A 22,153-nucleotide genomic window follows, 5' to 3' on the forward strand; every position below is an offset into this window, starting at 1 on the left:
CCAATACCAAAAAACAGATGTTAGCCTGCCATTAGAAATCTGGGTGCTCCAGGTATAGCTCAAAGCAGCCACAACAACCTGTAACACCAGTTTTTGCTGTTACGGTAATTTGACAGTAATTTAAAAGCACAAAGTCTAATTCAAACATTCAAATAAAAAAGAACTACTCCTGATACCCGCCTGGTTCCGTAGGATTACCAGTAGAAGGGCTATAAACCTAAAATTTATCCTGAGGGAGGTACAGGAAGAAAGGTCAAAAAGTAATTAAAATCAAAAGATTTTTCATCCCTTGAAAAGAGAAATGTGCTCGGTAAATTTAATGGCAATCTGCTCATTTGACTTTCAGATGTCTTGTATTGAAAGTTGACATTTTGAGCATGTGGTGGTGATAGAAGAAATCAGGGGGTCACCAAAACCAGCCAAGAATCCTCCTTTCGGGAATTTGAAAATCCAACTAAATTTACCATTCCTAGAGAGTTAAATAAACAAATAAAAAAATAAATAAAAATGTGGCATTTTCACTCCAAAAGGGACGACTTCTGGAGCTTGTAGAAATTCACTGTCTTGCTCAAGGACAGTTTGTGGACACATACCAGCAAGGTGTCATGGTGTCTTGTATTCAGGTCTTGTGCCCCCCCACACACACACACACAAACACACACACACACAAAAAACACGCATGCACGCACACACACACACACACACACACACACACACAATACACACACACACCCCACCCCCACCGACAGCATCCCTCAGAGGATAGAGGAAATTGTAAGAAGTAGTACAAATGTACTGAGACTACAGGTGCTTGAATTAATTCTACGTACAGCAGTTCCCCGTGTTCCCCCAGAGACAGCACACCTCAAAGAATCAAAGGCAAAGGAAGCACATAAGAAACACATATCGGAACAAAAGGAAAGTGTTTTATCATTTGCCTAAACTGATTCCTGCCAGTGTCAGATCTAGAAATCACATATATTCACATTTTTGTACTTAAATTCTGTTTTTTATCAGGTGCACTTTCTGAAATATTGTAAAAATGGGTTGAAGCAATACTAAAGGGAATAGTCTACCTTTTTTAATCCTGAAAGACTTCTGAAGAAACCATAAAATGTGTCATGTTTTTGTACTGATTTTTTTCCCAGAGATTACTGGTCAGCACAGTACCAGGTAATGCCTGTTACCTTCATTTGGATAAAGTTTAAGATTTTTTTTCTTTTTTTTGCTGCTTTTTTCTTTGATCCACGACTGTGCTTATACTAGCTACCTAGTTCTTCTCTGTTGTTTGAAGTAATCCACTGTTACCTCTGTTGTTCAGTATAACATAAATGCATTCCTAAACTGGATATAGGTTGAATATCAAGCTGTGATATTTTTATGGAAATATTCATTTATACACAAATATATAGATTCATGATTAACATAAAAAGGTAAAAATGAAAAACCAAATAAATTGATAAACAAAACTCATAAACATAAGTTTGTGGAATCATGTCAAAACTTTGCATTTGTTTTATTCTCTTCATACCATTATGATAATTGTAAAATTGGATGCCTATAACTGACACAATAACCATATAGAACACAACTGTATAGAGACATGTTAGGCAAATAGTGGTCCATGGGCCAAATCTGGCTCTGCAACAAAAATATTTTGCACCCCCCCCCCCCCGCAAAAGAGGCTATTTAAACAGCACATGGATCTAAAATTAAGTGATAAACGAGACGAGATAAACAAAACAGGTCACTAATATATATTTAGCCTATTTGACTAGATTTAACAGATTAAAAAATTAATTCAACCACATTGAAGCAGACAATAGTGTTTATTGTGTGTGGGAAATGACATCTCCAGTCTCGTAGTGAAACGGTGAACATGTCCATGCTTGCGAGTCTTTTTTTGCCAATTGAGTTGATACATAAGCTGCTGTAACTCTGTAAGCACAAACTTACAGAGGGAATTATGACATCTGCCCTCAGATACACTCCTGAACTGTTTGATAAAATAGCTTTATTCTTTAATGAATTAACAGAAACGAATAAACAAAACTTATTGAAAACATACGTCTTCACCGCACCTTTAAACTGATATTGATGTTGGCCCCCCAGTAAAAGAAGCTGAAAAAGACTGGCCCCTGGTTGATCCTAATTGCTGACCCCTGATATAGAGTAATTATATACAGCACGTTCCTATGTGAAGACAATTGCAAGGAGTAAGGGCTGAAAATAATCTACAAGTCACATCTGCTATTAAACTGTCAAAGTGGGATGGATGTGTTGTATGGCATTCTTGTATATGCACCATAAGCAATGTGCTAAGATGGTACCTAAGATACAGTAAACGTATGTGTTATTGTGTGTCTGTTTGAGTTTTAGACCCATTTTGCATACCTGATGGTTACAGGTATGGTTGGGATATGGGAAATAACCAAAGTCAGTGAAGTGTCTACCAAAGGAGAAAAATACCACTATCGTTGTGAGTGTGTGTGTGTGTGTGTGTGTGTGTGTGTGTGTGTGTGTGTGTGTGTGTGTGTGTGTGTGTGTGTGTGTGTGTGTGTGTGTGTGTGTGTGTGTGTGTGTGTGTGTGTGTATGTGTGTATCCACCTATTTTGTTTAGTTAAACTCTCAGTCCTCAGTACGCTCCCTAAACACATTCCATATGTGTGGATCGATTCTAACGGACAACAATTGTTGCCCATTATTTGGCTCTTGCCATCACAATCCAACTTTCACTGCCAAACTAATTTACTCGTGCCGCCAGCACTCTTCATAGTTGCCTTGGAAACAAAACTTGTGGTAGCTTTTCTGTTTAGTGAAAGTGAAGTAATTGATGCATTATATGCTAATCAGAAATAACAGTGTGGGTAGGATGATGTGGATGTTCACCCAGTTGGCATACCAAGCAGATGCAGATGAGTGTAAAGCTGTCTGTTTCCTGGGCAGACCTTTGATGATGCATGCCAGGCGCTGCTCTGCTGATGGAAACGTCTGCTTCCTGCTCAGCAGACCAGCAAAGACACAGTCAATGGAATATTAAAATCATTATATCTGAGAATGAAAAAAATGAGAGCACTGGAGGCGGGAAATGGTGCTGCAATAAACATCCGTGATTGTTCAAAAGAAACCATTTCACCAGGCTGGAAATTCTCAGATGCTTCTGTGGTCATCACTGATATTCCCTCTGCTGATATAATGTCTGTATTTATGGTGGACAATGAAACGTTCCACAGAAAAAAGATGATTATTTTAATTGGCTGTGAGACTCAATAAGGTCATAACTGAGGAACATATGCACATACAGGAAGAGCTATCACAGTAAAATGCATCACTTTTATGTCACCATGTGGATGAAGGCTTAAATGGCTGAATACTGTAAATGTTCCCTTTTTTTTTTTTTTGTTGCTTCTCTTTGTTGTTATTACCGATTTCCAAAAGGCTGTTCCTAATGAGGATGGCTCTATGTGAAAAAATACAGCAGTGCCTGTTGATACAGCAGCAATGATTTGGGCTCCTGACAGTTGACAGGGAGAAAAAAGATAAAAATGGAAAAAAACCGAAGTGCAGTGTACTGAATTATTTAATGCAGGGGCCGTGGCAAAGATCTGACTGCTTGCTCATTTAGGAAGATTAACAGATGTGTCACTCCATTGTCAATCTTTTACAGTTCCAAGATGAAGAACTATGAATTAATCGGGTTTCATATCTCCAATGGGAACTATTCTTTATGAGGGTCCTCTTTTCTTCTCTTCCCTGCACAATAGATCTAAAAATAAAAAAAAGGGTTGATTTGTTATCCCATGGCCATTGTATCTCATTTTTCTCTGTGGCCTTATCTCACTCATTCAAATTCTGCCCTGACAGCAACTTCTGAATCCGTCTTACTTACACGAGGAAACACATTTGTGCAAGTTTTATGTAGAGCTGCACATAATGAGAAAAATATGGCACTGCTGGACAGGAGATGAGTGTGACCTGTGCGACACTGAGAGGCTACCAGCCAAAGATTTCGTAGAATAGACAAATATCCTCATCTCAAAATGATGCATCTTTTAAAACTCAGCTTCCATTTTGTTCTACATTCCTGTGACTTTGGTGTGCCATTACTTTCATGATAAGCTTTTGGCTTCACTTCTTACAGTTCACTCTTTAAAACCTGTCCTCTAACAGAGGAGCACTTAGACCCACTGAAGACACGGGCATTAATCTGCCACTGGCCCCGGCCTTGTTTAGGACATATTGTCCGCGGAGAATAAGTACTTCTCTTTACCACTGATCCTCTCTCTCATTTTCCTATCTCCTCAATCTCCAAGCCACTGTTTAGAAAAGGAAGCTGTGTGCTCAGAGGAGCTGTTGTCTTGTTAAATGGTACAACTGAGGAGGAAATGGACAGCCAACCTTGATAATTTTACATCCTCTGCCTCAGACAAAAGATTAAACCACTGGGAATGATTTGCCTCAAAGGATACCCATCTTTTATGATGCTTTATTAGTTAGTGCTGCCAAGTCTTGCATAGTTTTACCACTGACCTCAAATTCCCCGTTACGTGAGAAACAACATTGAGCGTTTACAGCCACGCTAGCATCTGTGTGAGGCCGTACTTACGGCAGGGCTTTGAGCTAAATGCAAACTTGAGCATGCTAGCACGCTCACAGCGACAATGCTAACATGCTGATGTTTTGCAGGTATAAATTTACCTTGTTCACTGATCATGTCAATGATTTAGTCTGATAGCATGCTGACATTTAATTATTAGCACTAAACGCAAACTACAGTTGAGGCTGACGGAAATGTCATTAGTTCTGCAGGTATTTTGGTCATAAACTAAAGTACTGGACAAATTCAAATTGATGATGGCACTGCATGAAAAGTTAAGGGATCAGTAAAATCATTACAATTCATCCTCTAGGAACCTTGAATATCTGTAGCAAAGTTCACAGGAATCTATCCACTAGTTTTCAAGATCCAGTATTTCACTCTGAACCAAAGCAGTGGACCAACCAACTGACAAGAGCCAAGCAGCAACTGGGCTAAAAAAAAATCGTCTAACTCATAATAGTTTGGCAAACATACCTGTGAAAACACCTCAGCTTCTGTTGAAGCAGGACATAAATTCAGTTGGACATTTTTCATTTTAAAATGTAAAGAAAAGGGAATGTTCAAACCGTGTTGTTTGACCAAGCACACTAATGTGGACACTTGAAGGATGAGGTGTGCTATCTCTGAGTTGACACGGGCTTTAAGAGCAAACATAGAGAATGGTATTATTAACTTTACTTGAGTGCAAGTTTGTGATTTCTGTCATCAAATTTGGGTGTCATTATTGCAGACCTGTTGGCCCATTGTTTAATGGGGTGATTCAAATTCTCCTTTAAGACTTAGACTAATGTAAACTGCAATTAATCAAGCAGGGTGGTCTCTTTGATGCAAAATGTCAAAGAGGCACATTGTGTCAAACACAGTGTCTGATTGGAGAAGACAACCACTGCGTAAAAACACTCTTTTCCAACTGTTCGACACAAGCAGCAAATTGGCTGGAAATTAAAACTAATGAGCAATTACCCCACCAATGAACTTGTAATAATGACTGTTTTCGGAGTGCTCTCCGACTGATTCCCAATTTCTAGAATTCACTATTGCATTCTGACACGCTTCCAAGAAAATAACTCATAATCTCCCAGCTCCTCCTGAATGACTGTAAATACAGTGTACACAGACAAACATCTCTATTCATAATCAAAACATGGCAACCACTATTGGTGCAGTTTGAGTCTACATTTATAAATACTTTATTAGATGTGGCTTCTATTATGAACCTCTCGCCAATATTTTCTGCCAAATTAAAGGTCTTTACCCTTAAGAAATGGTTATGTTGCACTTTGCTTGAACCGGCGGCTTGTTTCCAAATTCATCTTGTATCCCCTACCAATGCGACTGCACATGAAAGACCCTTCAAAATGGCACGGTAATGACTTAACAGGGTGTGTTCACAAAGAGAAATATCCAACAATATAATCAATTATTCACCCACTCTCTCAGTCCTGAACCACTACAGTAAGGCAGAGGATAAGCATGTGTGCATTGCTTTGATAATGGAATTCAACACTGTAATCAATGAACAGTGAGGTACACTGAAGGTTACTGTTGTTCTTTTAATGAACTAATGCATTCATGTGCAGATATTAACATAGTGAATTATAAATGTATAACTCTGCCATCAATTTCACTCTCGCAGAGCTGAGCATAATGTTTAGTAACCTCAGCAGAGGGTATGGAGGAACCTTGGTGGGGATTCACAAAGAAAGAAAACCCAACCTTTAATCCCAAAATGACTGGACTTCTCACAAGACTGCATTTCCATAAATGTGAACAGATGTGAATATGAGTGAGCATGCTTGAGTTTGTGCATGGAAACTGGACTCACCTGAAGTGTTCCGCATTCAGACAAATGAATGTTTTTTTAAAAGATCACTACCGCCACCTGCAGCTCGCTACCTGTAATAACATACAGTACATGCAAATGAATACTAAGTTACCTTTCTTAGCATCATAGTAGAAAACAGCTCAATGGTTTGCCACTCACTGAGCCACACAAGACACTTGGAAATACTTGCAACATGTGGGTGCGGCTCTTTGCCACAGTCATGAATGCGTCAACAAAACGGCAGAAAATCTCCATACGCAAGTCCTTCTGAGAGAGTAAAGCTACTCACTCATAATGTCTAATTTGTTTTGTGCCATCATTTGTCTGTTTAGTGTTGCGGTATTTGATCAGTGCTCTTTGTAGATAGTTTTCAATGCTTTTAGGCTCAGATGGTTGGAGCAGTGACAGTCACAGATACGAGGAGGCATCTGAGGCATCATAACAGAATAAAGTGAAGCTCCATCAGAAATATTAATCGGGTAATTATGCAAATCAGACACCAGCTTTCATCATTCACAAAATAGTGATCTTTATGTCACACAGACATGAAGCTCATTGTTAAGACTGTTCTCCTTTCTGCTGGTTCACAAATATCTTTCTAAATCAGAGCTGATAATGCCTACGGCTGATAAATGTCTGTATGCTTGGCTGAAAAGCTTGTGCTCACTTATCAAGTCCCCGAGCATCGATTCCCACAGACGTAATCTGTGTGATAGTTCATGCTGTCAGAGGGAAACTAATTCCTACTGTCATGCTTTAATTCCACATACAACACAGATGGCACGCAGGAGTAAAGCTCTATGAGAACAAAGTGTTGTTTCCTGTGCTGTGAATGGTTTAGCACACACAAACGCACACAGAGAATATGAGCATTTAAGACATCTTGATAGTAGTGTCATTCTTGAGGTTCGAGAAATTAAGAAATAAAACTTTACCATGCCAAGATTTCAGCAAATCTAACTGCCTGTGACCTTGTAGACGTCAGCCTGTGTTTTACGTAGGCCAATGCTGCTCCCTAGTGTGTGAAATGGGAATGAGGAGAAATTCAATGCAAGTCGCTGCTAGAGGCTTCTGTTAATAATTAAATGTAATGCAAAACTTGAGTGATCGTCATATTGGCCCTCCACCGGGAGTTCAGAGTACAGGTCAACTACAGATTACTGAAGTATTGACAGGGGGAGATAAAAACTGTAATTTCACATGAAGTCATCCAGGGAAACTGACAGTGGTCAACTTTATTCTGATTCAAACATCAGCTACAGAGCAGCACTGCTGGAGCTTCAGTGTCTTCAGATAATATCTCTAAACCCCTGGTCTTCTATAGTTTTCCAAGTACGCCATCAAATGTAAGGCATCAATCGTCCCTGATGTGAGAAACAGAATAAAAATAATCTGGGTTCTTTTAATTGAGGCCAATAATTTGAAAACTCTCAACACCATGTCACCCTGCTGAGTAAAAGACTATGAACAGAGTCCAAACTATGAACCACATACTAACCACATTCTACTGTGGTTTACTTTCTTCTTTTTTTTTACATTTTTTGCATAACCTGTGCCAGTATATTGAACAAAGGTACCAAGTATATTTACCCTCCAACATTTTAGTATTTTATTTCTATAAAGTTGGGGGAAGGTTGGGAAAAGAAGAATGGTCAAAGCTGAAGCAAAAGATTTCCTGAGTTTTAGTCCTTAACAGGGGTCAAGCTCCAAAATTCCTGAATCCTAAACGTCCCATAATGCAGCCAATAGCATGATTTAGTTTGACCCTCCCTTCCTGGTAAATGCTCACCTTTTTCAACCTCCGCAACCCCAGTCTGTCATGCAGGTTGACATCATCACCTGATGATGTGATCTGGGTTATTTTTCCAGACTTTAGAAAGTTCCTCCATATTATAAAACTATGTTCACAGGCTAAGTAGTACTCTTTGTGACAAGAAAACTGCTCTTTATATAAAAATTCGATGGATTATTCCTTTGAGTTATTTTTTCAATAAATGGCATATTTACTATATTATTTTTTCTTTTTCTCAATGGTTTGTATTAAAAATCGAATTTGAATAACAGACATGTTTGAGTCAACCACACATCTAAGGAGGCAATTAAATACTAATTTGGAGACATTTCTAATTTGCCACTTTTTCAGTGCAACAACCCATTTTCCATTCTTCGTTGACACACGCATTCATCGTAGAAGATGCAGTCTGGAAATCAAAGTTTTAACTGAATGCTGCCTTCACTGTACTGTACGTGTCCATCTCCAGTTTTCCACTGCACTAAGCACGGGGATGGAAACGTTACCTAGGGAACCAGCCAGAGCGACAGTGTACATTCCTATTAGAGGACAGCTTTGATTACTGACTGGAAATAGCCAAGGTGGCAACACTGCAGAAAGTCTGACTCTTAAAATATTCACATATTTTCCAGCAGCTGATCAACCACTTCCAATAGTTAACTTTTATAGAGCATACACTGGGACAGTAATAATGAAAAAACATGGGTTCATACTGTATAGTTATCACATACTTTAATTTGTTTCGTTACACATTTTCAGTTTACCAGTAATCTTTAATGTAGAAAAATACATTATAAACCGTACATGATTTTTATGATATGCAAGATTTTATCTGATACCAAGTAATGCTACATTCATGAGTGTTATAGGGCAATTTGTTCCACCAAGCAGAAAATAAGAGGGTTCTCTCTGTTCTGTGGCGAATACGAAAAATCGAAAACAAAGGTCACTTAGACTTTAACTCAAGAGTTCACAGTGTTAGAATGACTTCCTCCTGGTGTGAGGATTGTTCCTACCCAGGCAGGGTGCTACGCTACTGGGGGAGGCCTGTGACGACACGGTGCAGAAGCTGCATGAGGCCTGGTCCACCCTGTAGGAGATGGAGTTGTAAAAGACAGGGTTGCTGTGGCCTTGCTCCCGGTCATGGTGCGATGGAGGGGCGCTGTCGTAAATCTCTAGGCCACAGCAGACGCAGGAGAACAAGGCTCTGAGTCTGCTGGGTTCAGGAAGCTTAGGGTGCTCTCCCTGTTCAGATATAATAAGTCTGCAATCCTCTGCAGGAGAAGGGAGGAGGTTCGTACAGCTGATGGCCCCTTCCATGGGAAGACTGAGGTTACACCAGTTGCTGTGTCCATCTTCTCTGTCTTTATATCCCACCTCGGCAGTTTCTGCTTCAGCCTCTGACAACTCCCTGTCCTCCTGTGTATCTTCACGCTGTGGTCGCTGCTCCTCTCCCCCTGCCTCAAGCCTCACATCCGGCTCATCTGAATTTACAGTGAGGAACCTCAGGACCACCAGATTAAGAAAAGCTCCAATCACTGTCAGCCCAACCAAAATGTACATAAGACTGAAAGCCACATAGGGGGGGCGCTTGTGGAGAGCATCTTTCTTCTGCAGGGCTACAAAATCCCCAAAGCCGATGGTGGTGAGCGTGATGAAGCAGTAGTAGTAGGCATTGAAGAAGGTCCAGTCCTCAAAATGGGAGAAGGCCGCAGCTCCGATACACAGAGTGCTCATGCAAGACAGCAGACCGACCAGAACCATGTTCCCCATGGACACCTCCGTCTTCCATAAGCCCAGGCCCTTCTTGGCTCTTCGCAGGAGGTAGCGGACAAAAGTGTTGATCCTCTCGCCCAGGCTCTGGAACATGACCAGTGTCAGAGGAATGCCCAAGACTGCGTAAAACATACAGAAGGCCTTGCCAGCATCAGTTCGCGGAGCAACGTGGCCATAACCTACAAAGTCATAGTATATTGCAGGTCACATAATGTCAAGTACTACTGTTTAATGTCTATGAACATTCTCAGGCATCAAGATATACTACTGCTTTACACTATGTGGCTAAGGTGCTCACTTGTCACCTCGTTCATGTCAAAGTCAAATCTCAAGTCTTTAAATTAGGTCTCAAACAGTACTTAAATTGTGAGTTTTGCAGTCAACTGACTTTATGATGGGTAATTTGGCTGTTTTCCACTGGCTAAATGAGCATGATTCAATACTGTGATTCAAGCAGGTGTAATGTGAAACTGCTCATTGTGACAAAATCACTGGGAATGATCAGTAAACTGCAGCTCTACAGTGCTTTCTAGCTCATTGTTTGAGTTCTTCTCATTAACCCCAGAAGGCAGACATTTGCAGAAAACGGCTCCAATAAAATCACGGTACACTACCTGGCTAAAGATAGAGACCAGCTGGTGAAGAAAGTCAAACATCTGTCTGCTTGTTGTAATGTTTCTCTGCTTCCTACTGGCCAGAAATTCATTAATGCAGCTTAAAATGATGTGTTAAGGTGAGCAGACAGCTAACCTAGAGACGGAATGCACAGGTATCTACATAAACATGTATATTACACTACTTAGCTGTAAGAAAACATAATGACAGTTCTGCTTCTTAATGTCACAGGCTCTACACACCCTCACAGGTCCTTTCACTTACTCTGGCTAAGTAGACCTCTGCTCATGTTGAAGTTAGGCAGGAATGTTTGAGGTCACCAAATTGCAGGGACCAATAAGAATGGATGAAAGGTGTAACCTCTCCCGCCGTAAAGGTGCGGTCACGTTACACTTCCCGTCCTAGGAATTTTTTCTTGTTTACTTGCTTCGTCCACCATGCACTTCTGGTGCATGGTTATGTGATTCTACCTTTACAGATACAACGAAACTAATAAGTTGTCAATCAAGTAAGAGCCTGTGCACACACCCACACATTCCTCAAACAAGTTCTACTCAGGAAACTAAGTGAAAGCACCTGCGGGTGGACCGTGGATGTTTAGAGTGTTTAATAACTGGCCAGGAATCATGAATGTCTGAGAGAGAGACAAAAAAGGGGGGAAACATAAACATTTTCTATCAAGCTTCCAGTTTTACTTTGTTCTGGTTCACTGGCTGAGTGGTGCTCTAGTCCTGAATCTGTCATATTCCTTAGGCTCTCAGTAAATACCCACCTGAATACTGTCAACAATAAACAACATTAGGTGAAGTATCTTGAAAAACATGACAGCACATGTGTTTGGGTGATTGGGATGTTTAAAAATTTGAATCAATCGTTGAAAGTACCGTTTCAAGTGTTTTATTGGGCCCATTTTCAGCATTTTAGCTGCTGTTGTGACATCACTCTGCGGTTTTGTTTGTCTGCAAATCACGGGTACATTTACAGGGTAGATGCACTGTGCAAAACCTAAATATGACAATTTAAGGTGGTACTCCATTCAAAATCCATGTTTACGTATCAGACTTGCCCCCTGTAGAGTTGTACAAAGACTGTAGTTTAACCTTCTATGGAGGCCAAGGACTGTGGTCATCTTGAATTCCACTTGCAATGGATTATATTAGTGACCAGTTTACACAGTGGAAAAAATATCTAAAAGGTCATTGAAATGTCTAAGTCTCCTGGACACCTGTACTGTAACAAACTTCTTTGCTCTCCTTCCTTATGCTCAATATTTTCCAATCATACTTGATCAAAATCACTACAGAGGCAATATTGCTTCCTTCGTAATTCTCACATCATTCTGTCAAGCTCCTAGTAAGTTATATAGCAACAATGTGACATGTGCCTGCTCGCAAGGTTGACCAAGTTGTGTATGAGGATTACGATGATGGTGGTATATTTTGCCATGTTTTAGCAAAATATTACTGTTTGGAATAAAAATAATCATATAGGTATGAATATCAAGCAAATAAGAGGACTATACTGGAAGAGAAGTTGTAAGAAGGTTTGACAAGTTTCTTTTTCCTATTTTTACTTCTTCCTCTTTTTTTAAAGGTCATCGTCAGAATCCATTTTCACTTCTGTGAATCCATGCTGACCATGCTGCAAGTGTGGATTCACAGAAGTGAGGAAGAACAAAAACAAGGCATTTTGGTGAAGTATCCCTTTAAGTAATTTTATATGTCATGATTCAGGTTGTTAATTGGTCGTTTATTGTCCCCAAGTTGCTTTTCAGTGGCAAATCATGATCATCACAAACTTCAGTCCGCATCCTGCAAACACACACACAATATTGTGTACTCACAACACCCTGTCTGGTTGTACAGTTGCGCCTGTTCCTCTGCCGTGTGGCCCCTCTAACTTGGGTCCCTATGACAGGGCTCCCCTTTAAACTAGAAAGAGCGCCTTAGCACACCAACACACACACAGGCAGAAATGCTGCCTGTCCTGTGTTTTAAGATTACAAGCACGCCTGGAAAAAAATATTGTACTGCTGCAGTCTACTTGCCAATCGTGGTGATAACAGTGATGGCAAAATAAAAAGAGCCGGCCAACTTCCACTGGCTCCCGGCTCGGTGCGACCCCGACAGGAGGACCACTCTCTCAATCTCCCTGTAGTCCTCCTCGGTGAAGCCGTACTCGTTCTTCAGCGCGTTCAGCTTCTGCTCCAGCGCCTTCTTCCTTGAACTCTCGCTCTCCGACTCGAGTGCGGCGAAGACGGCGGCTCCTAGGAGCAGGTAGACGATGATGCAGAGGATGAGAGAGAGGGTCCTGATGGTCTGCGTCTTCATCCTCAACTCCGGGATGCGCGCGGAGCGGCAGTGGGGCGGGGTGCTGCTGCTCCTCAAAGGCACAGGGGACGCGGGAACATCCTCCGTGGGCTCCATTCATCTCCAGCGAGTTGCTTTATTGAGGCCCCTTCGGCCTGCTAGGATTAATGCAGTAAATGGGCTGCGTGTTGAAATTCTAGCCTGTTGTCTTATCGTGTGATCGGGTGAAATGGTCTCAAACCCGGTGTCTGCACAAGTTACCGGAGCTCAGCAGCTGACAGCACCTTGACCCTCCACAGGATGTTATTCTAGGATAGTTAAAGTCGCTCATTTACTGCACCTTAGCACCTGTAAAGATTTTTACAGGTGCACTCACCCACTCTCTCTAAAGAAGACAATGCATTAACCCCCCCCCCCCCCCTCCACTCAAAGTGTCTTTTTCTTAAAGTTACTTCACTTGGATGCTTGACCTTCACAGTGCAAAATGGTGATATATATATATATATATATATGTGTGTGTGTGTGTGTCTCTACAAGTATTATAACTGAGGATCTTTGTGTTCAGTGTTCTGTCTTGATATTGGACTATTGATTTACCTGAATTTATGGGGAGTTTATCTTTACAAAAATAAGTAATGCAGAAAAATGAACTGAAGTAGGGACAACTTAAAAAAATAAAATTAGGCTTTTCTGTAAATTAACAAGGCTACCAAAGCAATAAAAAAAAGTTAGTTCTCAGTATAATCACTTTCTGTTCTTTTTTTTTTTAAACATTATCACATTTTTGTAAAGTATTTACGCTGCAGACTCTCCAAGACTGACTTTCTCAGCTGTTAATAACTGATCCTGTGCTTGGAGAGGTTTGGGATACACAAGTGTCAGAGTGTCTGTGTGTGTTGTGTCTGAGAGAAGCGCAGCAGAAACAGCTGGCCTTTTCCAGAATCTACTCTCTTGATTATTTTGCCCCGTGAAGCGTTCATGTGTGGAGTATTCACAATGAAGCACGAAGCCATGAAGCATTAGCTGGTGGCAGCACTGACCTTTATCAAGCACACTGAGTCACTGAGTGATCCTCCGAGGCATCGTCGTTAACCAAGTCCAACACAGGGACTGAGTGTGAGACGGTAGGGATGATTTGCGAGTATGTATCGTTTCAGCTACGCAGGAGCCCGCTTCGTGGCGCTTCACTGGGGTTTTCTGGGACGTTTGCTGGGTTTTTGCTCAGTGTCATGCTAATTGGGTTCACAGTAGAGCAACAAGAAAATAGGCTGACGTCTGTAGCATCATGCTGCAAGTTATTTCACTTTCATATCCTGCATGAAGTGCCCATCTATTTTCAATTTGTGGGGCCTATTCACGCACTAAACCAGGCCATAAAGAGCCCGAGATCTGTCATTAAAATCCACATTTATTGCCTCCACTCCCTACAGAACATATGGCTATCTGTACGCTGTGTTTTTATCTTCCAGAGACAGTACGGGACCTTATCCCGCTTTAGTAAGCACAAATGAATCTATTGCTGAGCAGATGTTAACAGTGTAGCATGCAGACGAGTCCTGATTTTCTCCACTGGCAGTAAGAGCAATTATCTCCTTTTGAAAGGAGTCCCTGAGAGATAATAGCCTCGCTGGAGTCCACTCAATAAGAACAAACAGTGCTTACATCAGTATTATTCAAGATCAATTCCTTATGCAAATTTCACATTGCGTGTAGTTAACAAATAACGAACAGAAGAATGTTACAGTCATAAATAGAAACATCAGTTCAGCAGTATACTGTGTACTCGCTTCGAGGACAAGTCACTTTTTTAATAAGGGCCCTGTTAACAACTCTCTGCCCATGGAATAATGATGCCGTATTATCTGATGTACTCGTCTCATTTCTCCCTGCTCAACCGGATGGTTCAGACATTCCCTTTATCTCCCACAGGAAGACATTAAGAGCAGGATGTGCCCGGACTGGATCCGAGACTCTCATCTGTCCAAGTGCCGTCCCCTTAGAAAATAGACTGCAAACATGATGCTATCTTTACACTGATAACAGCAGGTGATGGCAGTGGCAATAAAGACGGTTGTTATGATGATCATATAGCAGAGACACAAAGTTTTTTGGTCATAAATATAAAAAATACCACCTTTTTGTAAAGCATGTCTAATAAATAAATAAAAACTTTACTTCCAGGCAAATGACTTTTTGGTGTCACAGAGGGAAACAGGCTTGAACTTTGCAGCTAATGTGAACAGTCCTTTGAGCCTTATTAGCCAAAAGGGCAGGAGCGTGGTCTTTAATTCCTCTATGTTACCTTCAGGGAGAAGTCCTGTTTTTTTATCACATGGATCAAAGTTTTCTCAAATTACAGTAAAGCGTAGCTCACTGCTCGTCTTTGTGTTTTGAAATTAGAGTCATTGTGTCATTTTCTGTGTAAGATCACACAGTTAAAATAAAAATCTGTCTATGTTTTGGGACCAGGGCAATTTTGTCCTGTGAATGTCCTGGTGACTAGACCACATCATTTCTGTTGACCACATTTTAGGGTACCAAATTAACTGATAGAAAAAAAGCAAAAAAATTCATAACATAATAATTAAAATTAAATTACTTTGACTATAATTATTGCTTTGGTATGCTAAGATTTATTATTTTGATATCGTTAATAATCTTGGAATGAGGAGGTCTTACTGGATGGATGGATGGACCAGGCGCCCAGCAGCGTGCCGATACGTGAGTGAACCAGAGGCGTTACCACTGGGCACCCTGTACAGCACTGTGAGAGGTGGTTTCATGGAGGCCTGTGCTGGAATCATTTCCTATTTTTAGCTTTTAGGGGACCTTATAGTTACTTTACTTTTTTATAATCTGCTTAATCTCATGTGAGGAAATAGGGAGAATTACTTTTGAAACAGTTGTTGTCTACTTTTTTCTTTTGCAATAGTGACTTGGCATAATATACTGCAATATTTGTATTGTTAGGCCTACTACAATCCCTAAATGTCCTGAATATAAACTGACCTTCAGTTACTTTCTATTTACCAGTACAAGTTTAGCAAATTTGAAAGGGCTGCAAGAGACATGCAGAACTACAGACATGACTACCCTGTAAGTTACGCGCACACACACACACACACACACACACACACACACTGCTCCATATTTAATCATAAGTCATGCCCACATTTTTCTTATATATTTCCCCACAGTCCCAGATCAGACCGGAACGCTGGAACCATTACATGCCCTATGTAAGTGCACCTCACACATGTTGACTTTTTGCATGGGTTTTGCTTTTATAAGACTCAGTTATTACTTCATTTGAAATAAAATTAAAAGGACCATGTGCATTTGTTATATTCATTTTACCTAATCTTCAACTGATGGTATAAGCGGGTGAGGGCTGTGGCGATAATGTCAATCATTATGATGATCATATAGCCCAGAGACACAGTTTTTTGGTCATAGAAATTAAAAAAATACCACCTCTTTTTAAAGCATGTCTAATAAATAAATAAATAAATAAAAACTTTACTTCCAGGCAAATGACTTTTTGGTGTCACAGAGGGAAACAGGCTTGAACTTTGCAGCTAATGTGAACAGTCCTTTGAGCCTTATTAGCCAAAAGGGCAGGAGCGTGGTCTTTAATTCCTCTATGTTACCTTCAGGGAGAAGTCCTGTTTTTTTATCATATGGATCAAAGTTTTCTCAAATTACAGTAAAGCGTAGCTCACTGCTCGTCTTTGTGTTTTGAAATTAGAGTCATTGTGTCATTTTCTGTGTAAGATCACACAGTTAAAATAAAAATCTGTCTATGTTTTGGGACCAGGGCAATGTTGTCCTGTGAATGTCCTGGTGACTAGACCACATCATCTGTGCTGACCACATTTTAGGGTACCAAATTACTTGATAGAAAAACAGGCAAAAAATTAATAAGATGATAATTAAAATTGAATTTCTTTGACTATAATTCTTGTTATGGTAGGCTAAGATTTAACATTTTGATATCACTAATGCTACTGGAATGATGAGGTCCTACTTGGAAACCTGGATGGATGGACGGATGGATGAATAATGTAACAGGACAGTGCAACGCACACTGAAACAACAATGCTCTTAATTAATCCTTAATTTATCCCTGAAAATACACTTTACAACTCAATCTAAATCATGGCAGCCAGAGATGCCTTAATTTATCCATCAATTTGGAAAGGTGAAAAGGAAAAAAATATTTTAAAAAGCTACTAATGAACAAATTGTGTAGATTTTAGTGCAGATTTAATAGGTTTAATCCACATACAATATGGGGTGAATTGATGGATAAATTACTGGACTGTAATATCCCAGTGCACATTCAAGACTTTACCCCACAGTTAGGGTTCATTAAGGTACAAATTAATGGATTGTAATATATTAAGTATTTTAAATGGACTATCTGCACAATGTAAGGGGTTAAAAACCCATCACTGAACCTTAATTTCCAAATGAATTCCTTTTAGGCTTTAAATTAAGGGAAGGCTTTTGGTTAAAGCCTTAAATTGTGCAGATAAATCATTTAAACGCCTTAATAGATAGCAAACCATTGATTATCCAATAATTACACAAGTCCGTCTCCTTAAAATGCCTTAACTGCATGAAAATTACACAGGAATTAATGTGTAAATTAATGGAATTTTAAGGCAAGTTTCATAAGGACAGAGGGATAAGGTCTCAGCTGCCCCTGTTTCAACTTAATTCCCTTGAGATATCAAACTTCATTATTAATTTATTATTCTTTTTATTATTATGAAAAATTAATTATTGTCCTTTGTGATAAGAAAAGGAAAATGAGTTTTCTTCAGATCATGAAATGATAGGCCTTTCAAATTCTGCACTGATCAGTTAAAACCTCTCCTCGTGTCATCTCTATTTTAGACTCTACATAGTGACCCGGGGTGAAAGTGGAAATATTTAAACGACTATATTTCAGTGAGTAGCAGGTTGGGTATTCAGTCGTTTATTTAAATGCTGTCAGAAAGAAGGGACACGAGTCTTTAAGTCAACGGCGTCCTGAAAGTAAACTTGTGCACACCGGGCCGTTTTTAGCGCGTTGTGTCCCCTTAGCCGCAGCAACCGCCAACGCCATTGCGCTTTTGCTCACCTCGCTAGCTAGCCGCATGAGCACGAAGCTGCTGCCCTGTTTGGGGGCGTTGGCCTCGGTTGTCAACAGATTTCTCGTTTTTCTGTAAAAAAAAAAAAGGGGACGTAAAAGAAAGTGAAAGTGAAACAGACTAACACTTCACACACACAGCCCCGGCACTTACAGTTGAATCCGTTGTCAGGGCTTGTGTCGCCTCAGTAGGCAGGTTGTGCTTGTGATGGCCTGGCTTGGCTACAACCGCGTTTGTCCTTTTATTTTGTGGTTATTGCGCAGCAGCCAGTCTTTCTTAAGGCGCTCTGCCACAGGGGTGCTCACTACACTAGCGATACTTTTAGCGATACGCTGGCGAGACGACCGCGGAAGCCCCGGTGTCGCCGAAATATGCGACGAAAACAGACTGGAAGCGACAGGTTCACCGGAGAAGGTCGAGGAGTCCCGCTGTGAGGGTCAACGTGAGGCCGCCGCGGGGAGGGAGGACGCGGGCTCCAGCCGAAGGTCTGGGGGACACGAGGACGATGACGAGTTTGACAGCGAGGACTACAGAGTCGAGACCACAGATGAGTTGTACTGCGGCTACGATTCAACCTGGGAGACTGAGGTGTGTCAGAAGACCACGCTCACGAGGACCAGGCGCCCAGCAGCGTGCCGATACGTGAGTGAACCAGAGGCGTTACCACTGGGCACCCTGTACAGCACTGTGAGAGGTGGTTTCATGGAGGCCTGCGCTGGAATCATTTCCTATTTTTAGCTTTTAGGGGACCTTATAGTTACTTTACTTTTTTATAATCTGCTTAATCTCATGTGAGGAAATAGGGAGAATTACTTTTGAAACAGTTGTTGTCTACTTTTTTCTTTTGCAATAGTGACTTGGCATAATATACTGCAATATTTGTATTGTTAGGCCTACTACAATCCCTAAATGTCCTGAATATAAACTGACCTTCAATTGCTTTCTATTTACCAGTACAAGTTTCGCGAATTTGAAATTGCCGCAAAAGACATGCAGAACTACAGACATGACTACCCTGTAAGTTACACACACACACACACACACACACACACACTGCTCCATATTTAATCATAAGTCATGCCCACATTTTTCTTATATATTTCCCCACAGTCCCAGATCAGACCGGAACGCTGGAACCATTACATGCCCTATGTAAGTGCACCTCACACATGTTGACTGTTTGCATGGGTTGTGCTTTTTTCAATTTCCTATCTCTTTTGTTGAGCAGGAGGACAAGCCAAATTTGGGATTCTACCTTGGAAAGAGGGCCTCTTCAATTGACGGTAAGCCTACAGCTACCAGTCCATGGGCCTGTTGGTGGGGCATTTTACATTGTGATTTGTTTTTCAGTGTAAATCTGCATCAGGAAATGTTTTTTTTTTAATCAATTATTAGGATTAATCTTTATCTGTGTATCTAGCTTGACATATGGTATATTCAAATTCAAATTAATTTACTTTTGGGTTGATATTTCTGCATTTCTATTTATCAGGTGTCTACATAGACAGTTTCCACAATGAATGGAAGGGAGATTATGCCACGCTGGAGGGCGTACACACGTATATTCAGTGGTAAATTCCTCTGTTGCTACGTGTGTGTGATGTAACATGTTCAGTTCCTGTTCATGAAATTTATATTAAAATGTTCTCTCAAAGGTTGTTCCCACTGCAAGAACCAGGGGTAAACGATGAGGCCTTGACACTGACAAAAGAAGAAATTAAGGTAAACTACTAAAAGCTATCAAGTTAAAATTTCCAAAGTTAGTGCTTCACATATCCTGACAGAAGTTCTACCTTTGCTGCAGGATTTTCTTGAAAGTGACACTGCAAAGGAAAATCTGCTGAAGTCATACAAGGTCATGTTGGACTTCTATGGTATCCAGTTGTGTGATAAGGAAACGGGAGAAGTCATGAGAGCCTCACACTGGAGAGACAGATTCTACAACCTGAACACGTGAACTATCTCTGACTTTTAATAAAACATATAGTTCTCCGAAAGTAACTAAAATCTCAAAGTAACCCTTATTTGCCTTTTTACTGTTTGTCATTGACAGTCACACTCATAACAAACTGCGCATCACCCGCATCCTGAAGTGCCTGGGAACCCTGGGGTATCCCCACTACCAAGCCCCCCTGGTCCACTTCTTCCTGAAGGAGACTCTCATCCATGGAGAACTTCCAAAAATCAAAGACAGTGTCCTCAGCTACTTTGTGTTTGCTATCCTTGATAAGAAGCAACGCAGGAATCTCATCAAGTTTGCCTATTTGAACTATGACCCTAAAGAGGAGTTTGTGTGGTGCCCAAGAAAAATACAGATGATGTGGTCAGGGCTGTCAGTGTCCAAGCAACAGAAGGTAATGAATGATAAAGATGGGTTATGAGCTTGACCGGAGTCGTGAGCATCCGAGCGTGGACATTGAGGTTAAAACCAAAGACAAGGCAAATCAAGCTGTCAAAGCAGAATCTGTGCCTGACATCTGTTGTCAGTGTTGACGACCTCTCATTAGAGCCTGAGCACCTGATGGGTGGTGACTACGTCTGTAGAGCAACAGTTACAATAGACTTGCCTTCACAGCGGCTGGGGGACAAGGTGGCCACAAAGCATAAAGAACTTATGCAAGTCTGCCAAATTAATGAAGATAAAATATCCAGCCCCAGCATCGAAGCGGGAAAAGATGGGGTCACTTATAGTACATTATCCAGTAATACACATGCATATGATCTTGACATCATTTAAATTTTCTCAGTAGTTCATACACTAGTTTATTGTGCTTTACATACCGAATCAAACAGCAGTTATTTTACACAAATGTGTTTCATATTTTATTCTTGTTTTATTCTTACTCTTTCACTTTCACAAAAATGTGAACTATTCCTAAGTGGAGGAATATGCTTTACACAAAAAGTGCAACTGTAATATAAGTGCTTGTGTTATGGTGCGGATACATGGGACACATGAAGAATTTGAAGAGACACTAGTCAGCTTCACTGTTATTGATAAAGCTGAAACGATTGCTCCCAATTTTAATTGTCTTTAGTCTTCATTCAATTTCTCTTATTCAGTATGTTCAGGTCCTGTTGTCTTATACCCTAATTGCCTTATATGATCACAGATTTGTCACTCTTGCAAATATTCCAGTTAAAGCTTTGTATATATTAATCTGATTAGCTTCGCTAACATTTAAGAACAGGTTATGGCCAAAAATGTCAAACGGTGGTTCTGTACTGGTAGTGCTGCATTTAGCATTCCTGAAAAGGGGGAGTATATGCTACTATACGTTCTCTGCACTGAAGCGACCTAATGGTTAAGGAACAGGGAGATACTGTATTTTTAAAAGTTGTGAATCATGTATTAATCCTATTCTGTCAGTCTTTCTGACACAGCACTTTTATCATGCAGATAAGTTTTTGGTTATTCTTGGAAATTAAAAGTAAAGGATTGTGTTCCCCAAATATTTCTCCTCATCATGTCTTTACTTTTTGTAGCATCTGCCACATATAAGGCTACATACAGACAGGTGAAAAAGGAAAAACCAACATAAAGGGTCTCAGTAAGGCCTTGGGACTTCCACGAACCGCCAGAACAGCTTCAGTGCTCCTTGGCATTGATTCTACAAGTCTCTGGATCTCTACTGGAGGGATGAACACCATTCTTCCAAAAGATATTCCCTCATTTGGTGTTTTTATGATGAGGATGGAGAGCGCTGTCTGACACATCAGTGTAAAATCTCCCATAGGTGTTCAATTTGGTTGACATCTGGTGCATATACTATGCAATGGCCATAGTATATGATTCACATCATTTTCATACTCATCAAACCATTCAATGACCCCTCGTGCCCTAAGAATGGGGGCATTGTCATCCTGTTTCTCAACCCATTTTTTAGGTTTTTCCTTGAATTTCTCACCCGTCTGTACGTCTTCTAGGGTTACATTTAAGACAAGTATAAACTGAGATCCCACCCGTACGTAGATAAATGTTGATATGAAGTGTAATTTAAGTATGACCTATAATGCCAAGAAGCAGTTAAATATTGGGAAGTCAAGAATTGGACAGCCTAAGACACAGGTATGCACTAGTATTGACCCATCTGTCTG

General features: G+C 40.5%; 2 protein-coding genes across 10 annotated transcripts; one reads left to right on the forward strand and one right to left on the reverse strand.

The window, feature by feature from the left end:
* Window positions 1–8,932: 8,932 nt before the first annotated feature.
* LOC120782998 (potassium channel subfamily K member 9-like) lies at window positions 8,933–18,324 on the reverse strand. Of its 9 annotated transcripts, XM_040115641.1 has the most exons (4): window positions 18,209–18,226; window positions 18,046–18,127; window positions 10,608–10,680; window positions 8,933–10,172 (listed from the first exon to the last, which is right to left on the reverse strand). In XM_040115641.1, the coding sequence occupies exon 4, from the start codon at window positions 10,123–10,125 to the stop codon at window positions 9,196–9,198; it is 930 nt and encodes a 309-aa protein (XP_039971575.1). In that variant the 5' UTR covers window positions 10,126–10,172; window positions 10,608–10,680; window positions 18,046–18,127; window positions 18,209–18,226; the 3' UTR covers window positions 8,933–9,195. The 9 variants fall into 9 exon arrangements, with proteins under 9 accessions (XP_039971575.1, XP_039971579.1, XP_039971581.1 ...); XM_040115645.1 differs by lacking the exon at window positions 10,608–10,680 and having other exon boundaries at window positions 8,933–10,077; window positions 18,209–18,324; XM_040115647.1 differs by lacking the exon at window positions 10,608–10,680 and having other exon boundaries at window positions 8,933–10,112; window positions 18,209–18,232.
* Window positions 17,898–21,619, forward strand: LOC120782997 (opioid growth factor receptor-like). Its single transcript, XM_040115637.1, has 8 exons — window positions 17,898–18,697; window positions 19,010–19,072; window positions 19,166–19,207; window positions 19,284–19,338; window positions 19,548–19,626; window positions 19,711–19,777; window positions 19,860–20,008; window positions 20,109–21,619. The coding sequence occupies exons 1-8, from the start codon at window positions 18,263–18,265 to the stop codon at window positions 20,434–20,436; spliced, it is 1,218 nt and encodes a 405-aa protein (XP_039971571.1). The 5' UTR covers window positions 17,898–18,262; the 3' UTR covers window positions 20,437–21,619.
* The last annotated feature ends 534 nt before the right edge of the window (window positions 21,620–22,153 follow it).

This window comes from Xiphias gladius, chromosome 21, assembly GCF_016859285.1.
Source record: "Xiphias gladius isolate SHS-SW01 ecotype Sanya breed wild chromosome 21, ASM1685928v1, whole genome shotgun sequence".
Taxonomy (NCBI): Eukaryota; Metazoa; Chordata; class Actinopteri; order Istiophoriformes; family Xiphiidae; genus Xiphias; species Xiphias gladius.